This window comes from Phocoena phocoena, chromosome 5 (assembly GCF_963924675.1).
Source record: "Phocoena phocoena chromosome 5, mPhoPho1.1, whole genome shotgun sequence".
In the NCBI taxonomy this organism is placed as follows: domain Eukaryota; kingdom Metazoa; phylum Chordata; class Mammalia; order Artiodactyla; family Phocoenidae; genus Phocoena; species Phocoena phocoena.
In genome coordinates, this window is record NC_089223.1 from 31,987,446 (window position 1) to 32,000,004 (window position 12,559).

At 42.5% G+C, this 12,559-nt stretch overlaps 1 protein-coding gene across 1 annotated transcript in view; it reads left to right on the top strand.

The window, feature by feature from the left end:
- Positions 1–349: 349 nt before the first annotated feature.
- FHDC1 (FH2 domain containing 1) overlaps positions 350–12,559 on the top strand; it is a 34,434-nt gene continuing 22,224 nt past the window's right edge. The window contains exons 1-3 of the mRNA XM_065878246.1: positions 350–829; positions 11,078–11,139; positions 11,808–11,910. Of these exons, the coding sequence (XP_065734318.1) occupies positions 350–829; positions 11,078–11,139; positions 11,808–11,910 (645 nt within the window). The remainder of the gene's footprint in view (positions 830–11,077; positions 11,140–11,807; positions 11,911–12,559) is intronic.

A 12,559-nucleotide genomic window follows, 5' to 3' on the forward strand; every position in this document is an offset into this window, starting at 1 on the left:
TGCTGCTTTGGCAGCATTTCCAGGTAGTAAAATTTGGTTCACATTTAGAAAAGTATTAGTCCCTTTTAGTTCTCTTTTGGATGTGTGGCCCCTCATTGATTTCAATATCCAACTACTCTGGGAGGACTGGCACTGGCCTCGGAAGGGAGTCGCTAGTATAGCCGTGTTTTCCTGCACTGATTTTAAAGTTGTTTTATCTTTGCAGGTTTGGAAGATGACACACAACGCAGTTGCCTTTGCTCTGGCGGCAGACTAGCGGGCGGAAAAGTATGACACAAATTTGATGTCGGTGTCTGCTTGTCTGCTTCCCCAAGGTCAAGAAATTATCTCCTTAGAAGGCAACAGTACTATGCACGTTATGAATTGTGTCTCCTTGGTCAGTGATAAAGGAAATGGGAATATTGCCACGACAGCTGGATTCATGATTGGGCAAACGCCGCCACCACCACCTCCTCCTCTACCCCCTCCACCTCCACCATGCCCATACTCAGGGAAAGGGTTTCCTCCCCCTCCCCCTCCCCCTCCACTGCCTGGGGGGCCTCCGGTCCCCCCTCCCCCCCCAGGACTACCCCCAACCTCCCACCTGAACGGCTACAGCCACCTCGGTAAGAAAAAGCGGATCAGGAGCTTTTTTTGGAAAACCATTCCAGAGGAGCAAGTTCGTGGCAAAACCAACATCTGGACCTTGGCAGCCAGGGAGCAGCATCACTACCAAATTGATACAAAGAGCATCGAGGAGCTGTTTGGGCAGCAAGAAAATACCACCAAGTCTTCCCCTTCTGGGCGAGGAGGGCCTTTAAATTCGTCCTTCAGGGAGGGCAGAGAAGAGGTAAGAATGGTCCACGGAGGGATGGTTCTCCCCACACTGGACTGTTTTGTGTTTGGGGACGTGTGTACATTTCAAAACCTGCTAGAATCACTGAGAAGTAAGATAATGCAAGTGAACGTGCTTTGGAAATGATGAGCTTGAGCTGAGTAGCAAAAAAGCGTGAGAGGCATGGAGCCGTATCCTGGCAGACATCCCAGAGGATGGTGACCTCATGCAGGGAACATGCTATCTGGAGGCCTCGCTCCTGGCCTCCCGGCAGCGCCTTGCCTCCAGCACATCTGCCTGGTTTCCCCTGGTGGAGCAATTCTGCTGAAGCCCAGTATTATGAGTCGCCATTGAAACAAAAACCTGAGCTCCTGAACTCAGTTACCTGAGATTAACTGGAGGTTTCTGAGACAAAGTGCCTTTTATTTAATAACATCATTAAATAGTGTACATCCTTAGACTTTTATCTCTATTTTTCCCTCCAGCTTTCGTTCCACAAGTGTTGTGAGGTGGCCTTCGTTCTTCGGATCTCTGAATTAAGTGTTGGCCATTGTGGAACAGATTCCAGAGAGCCAAAGCATAAAGCTATTTTCAGATAGACTTTCTACAAAGCACATTTCCAGTGAACAGGAACTGTGTTACTTTGAGGAAAATATAAAGCTAGCAAGTTAGGACTTCCCTAGAGGTCCAGTGGTTAAGACTTCGCCTCCCAATGCAAGAGGTGCGGGTTCGAGGTCGGGGAGCTAAGATCCCACGTGCCTTGTGGCCAAAAGGCCAAAACAAAAAAAAACAGAAGCAATATTGTAACAAACTCAATAAAGACTTTAAAAATGGTCCACATCGAAAAAATCTTTAAAAAAAAAAATAAAATAAAGCTAGCAAGTTATAAGAAGGTAAGTGAAAGCATGGCTTCAGAGCTACAGGTCACCGAACATCATAGAAACTGTAAAAAATTACATTTCTAAGTACTCTCTGGTTAGATACATGAAAGTAAATTAAGAAGCCTCTATTTGCTAGAAGAAATAATTAGGAAACCGGGGTTAAAAGAAAAGAATGCTGTCCCCCCCACCACAAAAAAAAAGGGGGGCAACAGAAATGCATCATTTTTTAATCTGTTGTAAAGGAGCAGAGAAAATAGGTCAAAGATAGAGCTGACTAGATAAGAGAGTGGGCAGGCAGGGCTCTGGAATGAAGTAGCAGCTCTCTGCATTATTGAATTCTTGAGCTGACAGTATTGACCTCTTTTCTCTGTCTGGCTCAGGAATTCACTTGGGGGCCCTTGAAGCTGGCGGTATGGTCCCCTGTTGAAATAGCCAAGAGTCTATTTATTATAAAATGTGGAGAATCCTAGGACTAGAATTAGGCTTAAGCTGTGAGATGATTTGAGAGGAAGTCTTCAGGACATCCTTAGTGCCCTCCTGTGCTGAACCTGGCCTTCCCTGCTCTTTCCTTTATGCAAAGGCCTTTGATTTCTCAGTGCATCCTTTCAGTATCAGAAGGAAGGAGCAAGAAGTCATTTCCTTAGTACACTGGCCTCTGCCCCAGCTTCCAGCAGAGGCTCCTTGCTGGGCAGTAGGTCATGCTCACCAGTGTTTCCTAGCTCTACTTACTGGCCTTGAAGCATTTTAAAAAAAGAGTGGATGGGTGCGTGGAGACAGAGCTCATGTCTCAGGAAAGCCCCTGTCACACACAGAAGGGGGTCTGGCTTGATCACGCTCCTGGGGAGGCAGCTGACCAGGTTAGAAGGGGCAGTGAGTGTCCTTTATAAACTGGGGACGTTTATTTGGCCGGTGATGGTTCAGGGGGCTGTGTGGAACTTGCTGCTCTATGTTAGTGACTTCAAGAGGGGTTAAGACCCCCGGATGGAAGGAAGTGGCAGGGTGTGTGGCATCTTTTCCCACCTATGGCAGAAGCAGAGACATCCATTTCTCAGGCCAGATCTAAAATTCAGGTAAAAAGAATCTTTCTTTTTGCCTCTCTACACCCTAGGTACATGTCTTTACTCTTTTTGTTTGTTTTTCTTTAACTTTAAAAAAAGAAAAAACCTGAAACTGAACAATTATTTTTTAAACGGTGGTAAAATATATATAACATAACATTCACCCTCTTAACAATTTGTAAGCGTACAATTCAGTGGCACAGAAACATCCACATCGTTGGAAGGCTGCCATCACTATCCATCCACAGAATCCTCTGCATCTCGCAAAACTGAAACGCTGTTCCCCATCCCCCCACTCCCCCCAGCCCCTGGAAGCCACCCTTCTACTTTCAGTCTCTATGAACCTGAGTACTCTAGGTACCTCACACAGTATCTGTCTTTTTTTTTTTTTTTTTTAAAGGAACCATTTAAGAGTTTCAGAAGAGTTGTTTTTTGTTTTTTTGTTTTTGGCCGCGTGGCATGTGGGATCTTAGCTCCCTAACCAGGGGTGGAACCCACACCCCCTGCATTGGAAGAGCGGAGTCTTAACCACTAGACCGTCAGGGAAGTCCCACTATTTGTCTTTTTGTGACTGGACTGTTTTACTCAGCATAATGTCCTCAAGGTTCATCCATGTTGTAGCATGTACCAGAATTTTAAGGCTGAATAATATTCCATTGTATGTATATACCACATCTTGTTTATCCAGTCATTTGTTGATGGACACTTGGGTTGCTTCCACCTTTTGGCTTTTGTGAATAATGCTGCTATGAATGGTGGGTGTGCAGATATCTTTAACACATGTAGGTTCTAATCTGCGAGATAGCAGTCTAGAAAGAAAAATTAAATTGCCGTGACTGTGTATCATAAGATAATCTAACTCTTCAACTTCTCAGTACTCAGGTAGGATAAGTAGTGTAGGTGGATGGATTTAAGGGAAGATTAGATAATATTGTCACTTCACAGAGGGTTACCCAGAATTCGTTTCCATTTTTCATGCTATCTCCAACATGGCTAGAAGTATTATATATACTTTTTTTTTTTTTTGGTAAAAGACTATAGTACATGCTGTTTTCTTCCCTCATTAGATTTTCTTTAAAGAAGTTACAATGCAGCAGAATGATAGTCTAACATGGACCAGTAATAAATCTTCCAATTCACTCTGTAGAAAGTGGAGTCCAGGGTTGAAACTGTGTGGACTGGAGAATACATATACATAGCATGTTTGGCCGGGGGACCCATCCTGAGCCTGGAAACGTGGCCTTCCCATCTGCTGCCACACAGCTCATAATTCTGAAGCCTCAAACATGCCACGGATCAGATTATGTTCCCTTGAAATGTAATAACCTCCTACAGATATGGCCTGCCATTATGAGGTTGGCTCCGGCTTTAAAGGGCCTATAAAGCACTACAAATAAGTTCAATTATACTACGAAGGAAGAAGTTACTGGGAGACAGGGAAGAGCTGGGTTTGGGAATGGCTGAATTTAGGTAGAACAACATCTAAAATAGTAAGTTAGAACATGTAGTAAAGGGGGAAGAGGTTATGAAATGCTATCTTTGTATCTTTGCTAGACAAAAATTAACTTGAAGAAGCTACAGATGTTACGATAATAAACTTTAGTAAAGTAATTAGAAATAACAAAGGGTATTACTGGGGATAATAATAAAGAGGTTCAACTCAAACTCCACCTTCTTTTCCGAGTTTGGTGATCTCACGTTTGAGAAACCCCCATCCATCTGTTAGCACTGCTCTTCAGCCCCTTGGAGCTGGTTAGTTGGGGCTGCCCTTGTCTCCCTACAGAATCTGAAATGCTCTCAAGGCAAGGACAGCCCTAGCCATTTGTTATCCTCCAAAGAAAGTAAACTGAACTGACAACTGAACCAAGGGAGCAAAGGGGCTATCTTATAAGGTATCTGTATGATAAGTCAAAATAGGGGTTCACAGAGAAAACACAATAATATGAATAGGGTCTAAGGGCATAATGTGAAACCTGGCAACTATAGCTGATAATGCTGTATTCTGTAATTGAAATTTGCTAAAAGAGTAGAACTTAATTGTTCTCACCAAAAAATAAATAAGTAAATAAATAAGTAAGTAAACATGTGAGGTGATGGAGGGAATGTATACAAGTATATAGTGTATACATATATCAAATCACCATGATGTGCACCTTAAATATCTTGCAGTTTTATTTGTCAATTATACCTCCATAAAACTGAAATTTAAAAATGAAAAAGAAAATGCAAACATTGAAACACTTGAGGTCATTCACTATGGTGTCTGTGGTAGTATTACAATTAGTGTTAGTTAATTATCCCACATAAGAAATAATAAAAATTGCTTATTAGAAAAAGAGAGGACAGGAAAGAGAGAGGAAGGAAGGAAGATTGGTTTTTCTAAGTTTACGAAAAGTAATGTTATTCTCCCACACAGTAATTCAGGTATCAGTCATTCTTTGTCAACTTTTGTTATGGTCCCAGAATGTTCTAGAATTCTGAGACATGCTCAGTTGAGAACTATAGAACTAGGTAGAGTATTTGAAAGGGAAAAAAAAGCTTCAACTAGACTATCATTTTTTTCCTCAGAGCTGGGAGAGGGACATTTCCCAATGAATAGCCAACCAAAAATTTAAAAAGAATGAAAAACCATCAGAACCCAAAAGCTAAGTCTATATTAGTGGATACAGGAAGATTTTTAAAATATTGCTTTTCAGATCTGACATAGGATTGAAATAACTAGTATTTAGTGTTACTTAAGTAGGTAAGGAAGCCTCCTTTGACAAACTGAAGGTAAAATGATTTAAGAATTTCTTCTTCCACCTTAAGGACATTACGCTAAATGAAATAAACCAGTCACCAAAGGACAAATACTGTATGCTTTCACTTATATGAAGTACCCAGAGTAGTCCGATTCACCGAGACAGAAAGTAGAATGGTGGCTGCCAGGGGGTGGGGAGGGGAAGCGGGGAGTTAGTATTTAATGGGGACAGCGTTTCAGTTTTGCAAGATGAAGGGTTCTGGAGGCGGATGGTGGTCATGATTCCACAACAGTGTGAATGTACCTATTGCCACTGAACTGTACACATAAAAACTGTTAAGATGGTAACTGTTATGTGTATTTTACCCCAACTAAAAAAGAAAAGTTCCTTCTTCCTTTAACGAATATGGGAGGCAGATTTTGTGGTGGATGGATGAGAGTGCAAGAATTGCAGAAGAAGAAAAGGAGGAGAGCTTATATGGAGGTTTGAACAGGTGGGGCTGGGGGTGTAGCCGTTCACATGCTTCCCTGAGCACGCAGCACTGCTGTTTCAGTGCCTCAGAGGGATCTGAACAGCCCCACCGCCTGGCAGTCTGTGGGGAGACTGTTACGAGAGCGGGTGGGACGTCTTTGCTCCCCTGTTCACCAGGGATGGCGTAACTCTCGGGTGGGCCTTTAATGGGACAAGCCATGAGCTCTGTGCGTGCTGAGTACACCTGCCTCAGCAGGCCTGCGGTGTCCAGAAGAGTAGGTACGGATTAATTGAACTGGTGGGGAGGGAGGGGCCAGGTCAGTTCACCCCTGTTCCCAGGGTTGTTTGTCTCCACCTGGGCAGTCCACGAGGAGTGCGCTCCTGGGAGTGACTCAAAAGCACCTCTAGCTGCACACGCTTGGGCGTCTGAACTGCCGGCAAGCCTTTGGGAAGTAAGATAAGCTAATTTACACATGTAGTGATAACCCTCTTTAAAGGACTGTGTAATAACACCGCTTTAGAAGGCTGAGTGTGATGCCCTCTGAGAGGAGACTGCCCGTGCACTGGGCAGAGCTGAGGATGGCCGGAGAGAAGGATACTGTCCCTGCAGTGTTATCAACGGTCTCATTTTCCTGTGGTTTGGAGGAGGCGCTGGGCTTTGTTTTCCCCCTTACGCTGCTCAGCGATGGCCAGCCCAGGTTTTCCCTTAGGAGTGTTGCCGGATTCCCTTAAATTAGTGACCAGTTTCCTCGCTGGTGACACAGCTGCTGCCCCAGGCGTGGCCCCCTGTGCTCCCCACGGCCTGAGCTCCACTCCCTGCCTGAGCTCCACTCCCGGCGGCCGTCTCAGCTGGTGAGAACGTGAGTCCTGGCCTTCGTCCCACAGATACAACTCTGGGGTCACCAGGGGCCTCGGCCAGGCCCCGTGGATGGCTCTCTGCAGATCTGCCCCCATTCCCAGAGAAGCATCCCAATGTGGATACTGGGCTGGTGGGGAACCTTCCCTACTTCTCTGTTCTCCTTTATCAGCAGCAATATTGAAAGTCACAGGAACTAGAGTGAACAGGAACCAGAGAGACCCTGGGGCATTTCAGTTCAGTATTGCTTTGGGGAAGGTATAAAATGACATCTCTGAGGCTCAGTTTCCTTATCTGTCAAATAGGAACAATAACAGTAATTTCTCCACCACTTTTCCAGCAATAATAGCTATGGATCTAGGCTGAGGATACAGAGTCCCAGAGGGTTGAGGGGTGAAGAGGGTGAGGGTGGGGCTTGGGTGTGGAGGCAGAGAGGGTGCCGCTGTCAAGGGTTAAATGTAGCAGGAGGTGGTAATTTAATGAAAAAATATAAAAAGTTTTTCCCCCATTCTGGATAGAAGTGAGTGCAGAGAAAGCTCTCCGGATATATGTATGTATATAGCCAGATCAATGCACTTGCTCCTACTTTGTAATTTGTGAATTATAATAAGCACATAGTTTCTGTCTTAAATTCAGATTCCTCTCTTTGGTAAAAGCTTTCCTCTTAAAGGATGTTAAGTTTGACAGGTTTTATTCTCACCCTTTCTTTCCCCTCTCCTCTCCCCTCCCTCTACACTGAACTTGAACTGTTATCCGTGGGTAGAATTCCAACAAGGAGCCTGTCCTTTTAGCTTGGGAGTTTAGTTTATGGCTGGCAGGTGATTGTGTTAACACGAAATAAACCCCTAGGACAGTAAATAATGTGATTGTTTAAGATTAGTCTTCAAAAGAAGGCAACCACACTCTTGTAAAAATTTAACCTTCTAGCCAGGAAGTCCCATTAACTTTGGTTAACAGACTTGCTGCCTCTTATAAACTTAGAAGCAGGCCCGGAGATCAAGAATTTAATCTGAAACCCGATTCTTTTTTGTTCACAGTGTATCACATACTTTTGGAAAGAAAGAGCCTTATAACAACATTCCTATTTCGCTCGTCTCCCTTTTCCAAAAAACAAATGGGGAAAATTGCGGACTTTTAAGGTTATCTTTCTTCCATGTATCCTGGATATTTACTTCCAAAGAAATGGCTTCTGTATTTAACAATACCCACCCCCTGAAAAAAGATTCTGTCTAAATTTTAGTCTGATAAAACCCTTCCAAATTATTATAGTAGTTCTCCCTTATCTGTGGGGGATACGTTCCAGGACCCCCAGAGGACGCCTGAAACCGTGGATAGTACCAAACCCTATATACACAGATGGTCCCATGACGGTTCAACTTAAGATTTTTCTCCTTTATGATGGTGTGAGAGCAATAGGCATACAGTAGAAGCCGTTCTTGGAATTTTGAGTTTTGATCTTTCCCCACTAGCCATTTGCGGTACAGCCCCTCTTGTGATGCTGGGGCAATGGTGGTGCAGCAGCTCCCATCAGCCATGCGATCACAAGGGCAAACAATCGATACACTGACAGACATTCTGTTTTCCACTTTCAGTACAGTATCCCATTAATTACGCGAGATGTCCCACACTTTGTTATAAAATAGGCTTTGTGTTAGATGATTTTGCCTAACTGTAGGCTAATGTAAAGGTTCTGAACACGTTTAAAGTAGGCTGGGCTAAGCTGTGATGTTCGGTAGATTAGGTGTATTAAATGCATTTTTCAGTATTTTCAATTTATGGTGGGTTTATCTGGACATAAGTCGAGGAAGATCTGTACTGTGTTTTTTCCTACACATACGCAACTATGATAAAGTTTAATTTATCAGTTAGGCACAGTAAGAGATTAACAACAATAAGGAATAACAAAATAGACCAACAATAACGTCAGCGAACAAAAATGGATCAGCTGATCTAAGAAAGACAGAAAATTTTGTTTGAGCCAAATTGAGGATTATAACCTGGGAGCAGCCTCTCAGAAAGCTCTGAGAACTGTTCCGCCCATTACAGGTCAAAGCACAGTTGTATAAATTTTTGAGACAGAGGACTGTGCATTAAATGACGTATTATTGACAGTTTACACAGTCCAGATATACCCGTACAAAGCGAATAGTGGGTCATAGGTCATGGTGGCCCCTTACAAGATTAAGAAGGAAGGTTATCTCCTAAGGAGTTATCTTGTTGATGCCAGGAGAATGTTGCTCTTTATGGTTGAGCAGGTATTTCTGCTGATGGGGAGGTTTGGTCGATGCATAAGGCAGATACGCAATGCCTGTAGAGGGGAAAGAGGAGGCCAAAGGGCAGAGAAAATTTTTTATGTTTACATTTTCCTTGATTTGCCTTAGAATACGAATTTATATTTCATCAATAACAACGTACTATAATAAAAGTTACGTGAATGTGGTCTCTCTCTCAAAATACCTTGTACAAATTTAATGCCTTTTCCATTGTAACGAAGCACTTATCTCGCACTGTGGCTCTTACCTTTTGCAGTTCAAGGTGCAACAGCAAAACTAGCAAGAATTTCTTTTTCCTTCTTCACAATTTCATGGATGGAAGATTCGTTCTTACCGTAGATCTTAGCAACCTTGGCATACAAGTTTTTTCTTTCCTTATTGAGAACTTTCACCTTTTCCCTTAAAGGAAGCTCTCTACGGCCTCTTTGTGGCATATCTAAGTTGCCATCATCACTACTCCTGCACTTTGGGGTCATTACTACGTAAAATAAGGGTCACTTGAGAACAAGCCCTGTGGTACCGTGACAATAACCCCATAACCAAGGTGGCTACTAAGTGACTAACGGGCAGGATACACTGGACAAAGGGATGATTCACGTCCCGAGACGTGAGATTTCAGATTTCATTACTCTGCTCAGACAGCACACAGTTTAAAACTTATGAATTGTTTATTTCTGGAATTTTGCATTTAATATTTTCAGATTTCTGTTGACCTAGGGTGACTGAAACTGTGGGTAAGGGGAGACTACTGTAATTCTGAACAGCTTAAATCTATTGCAGCCAAAATCTGGGTTTGGATGGTACATTAGAATGGCCACCATATTTTATTAAATCAAAGATGATCCATATATTATAAGACATATCCTGATTCCAGAGATATTCATATGCCAATAAACAAAAACAACGCATCTTAGACTTGGTAAAATACAGCACAAAAGTTTTTCTTTTTAAATTCTGAGTAAATAAAGTGTAGGACGCTTTCTTACCTCCTCCTAAAAGGGCTACTGGACATACATATTCTTTCCCAATGAAAATAAAATTTTCTTTTAGAAAAATATTAAGAATTTTGTTATGTTTCTGAAAATAACAGTGTTGGTCCTTTTACATCCCTGATTCAGGGTTGGGACTCACTCTGCAATAGCTTCAGAGTTCAACTCTCATATGATTCTGGCTATGCTAAGACATCTATTTCCAAATTAGGGCTTTTAAACGTGGGCTGTACTATTCTAAGAGGAAATTGCAAAATTTAGAAAATGTTAATATAATTTATTTTAAATTATACAATATTAAAATAGATCTATATGGGAATTCCCTGTGGGCCAGTGGTTAAGACTCAGCGTTTTCACTGATTTAGGCCCAGATTCGATCCTTGGTCAGGGAACTAAGATCCTGCAAGCCGCATGGCGCAGCAAAAAAAAAAACCAAAAAGATATATGTAATTATTATTTTTTTAATTAATTAATTTATTTATTTTTGGCTGTGTTGGGTCTTCATTTCTGTGCAAGGGCTTTCTCTAGTTGTGGCAAGCGGGGGCCACCCTTCATCGCGGTGCGCGGGCTTCTCACTATCGCGGCCTCTCTTGTGGCGGAGCACAGGCTCCAGACGCGCAGGCTCAGTAGTTGTGGCTCACGGGCCTAGTTGCTCCGCGGCATGTGGGATCTTCCCAGACCAGGGCTCGAACCCGTGTCCCCTGCATTAACAGGCAGATTCTCAACCACTGCGCCACCAGGGAAGCCCAGATATATGTAATTATTACCATTAAGGAAATACATATTGCAGAAAGTAAATTTGGTGAGATAATAGTATTTTGATATTCATAAAACTATATTAGGTGCATCAGTTAATCACCAGATTTACATATTGGGAATTACTCTCTTATACATTAAAACTGGTGTTGTATTTTGATAGGTTTTAATTCTCATCTTTCCTCCAACTCTTCTTATCCATACTTTAATAATCTTACGTGTCTTTGTTTTTTTCCAGATTACTATCTTGGATGCAAAACGGAGCATGAACATTGGGATATTTCTAAAGCAGTTTAAGAAGTAAGATTTTTGCACACATTTGAAACTTTAGTCACATCCCTGCTCGTCAGCATCAGAGCCTGTGGGTGTGAGCCGAAATGCAGATTCTAATGAGGAAAAGCCATCCCTCACACTTTCAAATTGTTTTTAGACACGTGGCTTGAGGAGGCCCCAAGTGTGTGTCGCTTTCCTCTGTTTTCCTCCATAAAAACATAGTCAGGTGGCTTGGAGTCCAGGGAGAATTACCTTGGGGCATCTGTCCATGCCTGACATGTCAGGGAATTTATAAATTCACCTGAGGTGTTGCTCCATGAGTGGAGGATGGATGGGTGAGTCAAACACTGTTAAATTCACGTGTCCTCAAGTGGAAAGGAGAGGGCTCTGGCTCCAGGAGTCCCACAGAACTGCTTTTCTTCTCCCAGAGAAGACTCCCAGTGGTTCTTGCTACCTTCGCCCTCTCTGGGATGCCCGAGGATGGTTTTCTGGGGAAAGGGGCCTCTGGTGTACCAGGATCCCTGCTTTCCCTGGCAGTGGGGCTCTTATGATCGCTGACACAAAACCACCCATCAGACTGGGAAGGAGGTGGAATGGAAGGGAGGATGGAGGGGGTTTGTTTTCATTTCCCCTGGCTTGTGTTTCTTTGGCACTCCAGCCAATGTGAAACGGAATCTGATCATTGTCTTTTCAAGGTCTCCTCTGTCCATTGTGGAAGATATTCATCAAGGAAAGAGTGAGCATTATGGATCAGAGACATTACGTGAATTTCTTAAGCTTTTGCCAGAGTCAGAGGAGGTAAGGAATTTGGGGTGTGAGTTTTAAATGTTAGGAGTGATAATAAAAGCTTAATATTTTTAGGAATGTCAGAACTCACATGGGAAGGGCACTCTCCTACCCAGAGCCGGAGTTTTCTCGCCTAAAAATTAAAAGTTACCCAGTAGAAAGAGTATGGGTTAGCAAGTTGGAGAACCTAGGCTTAAATTGGCGCTGGTCCCTTAATTGAGAAAGTTGGGCAAGTTTTCATAAGTTCTGTGAATTTTAGTTTCCTCACCTGTAAAATGAGGATAATGATGCTTACCTCACTGGACTGTTGATGATTAAGCCCTAGTTATGCATCTAACATGGTACGTGGCACATGGGAGCTCAATAAATGTTAGTTCCCTTTTCTGTCATCTAAGGATGATCTTTGCCTAGGGTGTACCTGGGGTTGTTTCATAATACATGTACTTTTTTAAAAAAAGAAAAAGAAAACACTTTTGAATTAAGATGCTCTAAAAACTGGAGAGATAGGTAAATTGTTAATAAATGTTGTCTATATAATTGATTAAAAGGTAGGGATTGCTATGATAGCAATGTAGTACCACAATATAAATAAAGTATTGATTTTTTTTGGAGTGAATTAACTGAATTTATGAATGATTAGGAGCTTGATAGGATAAAAAAG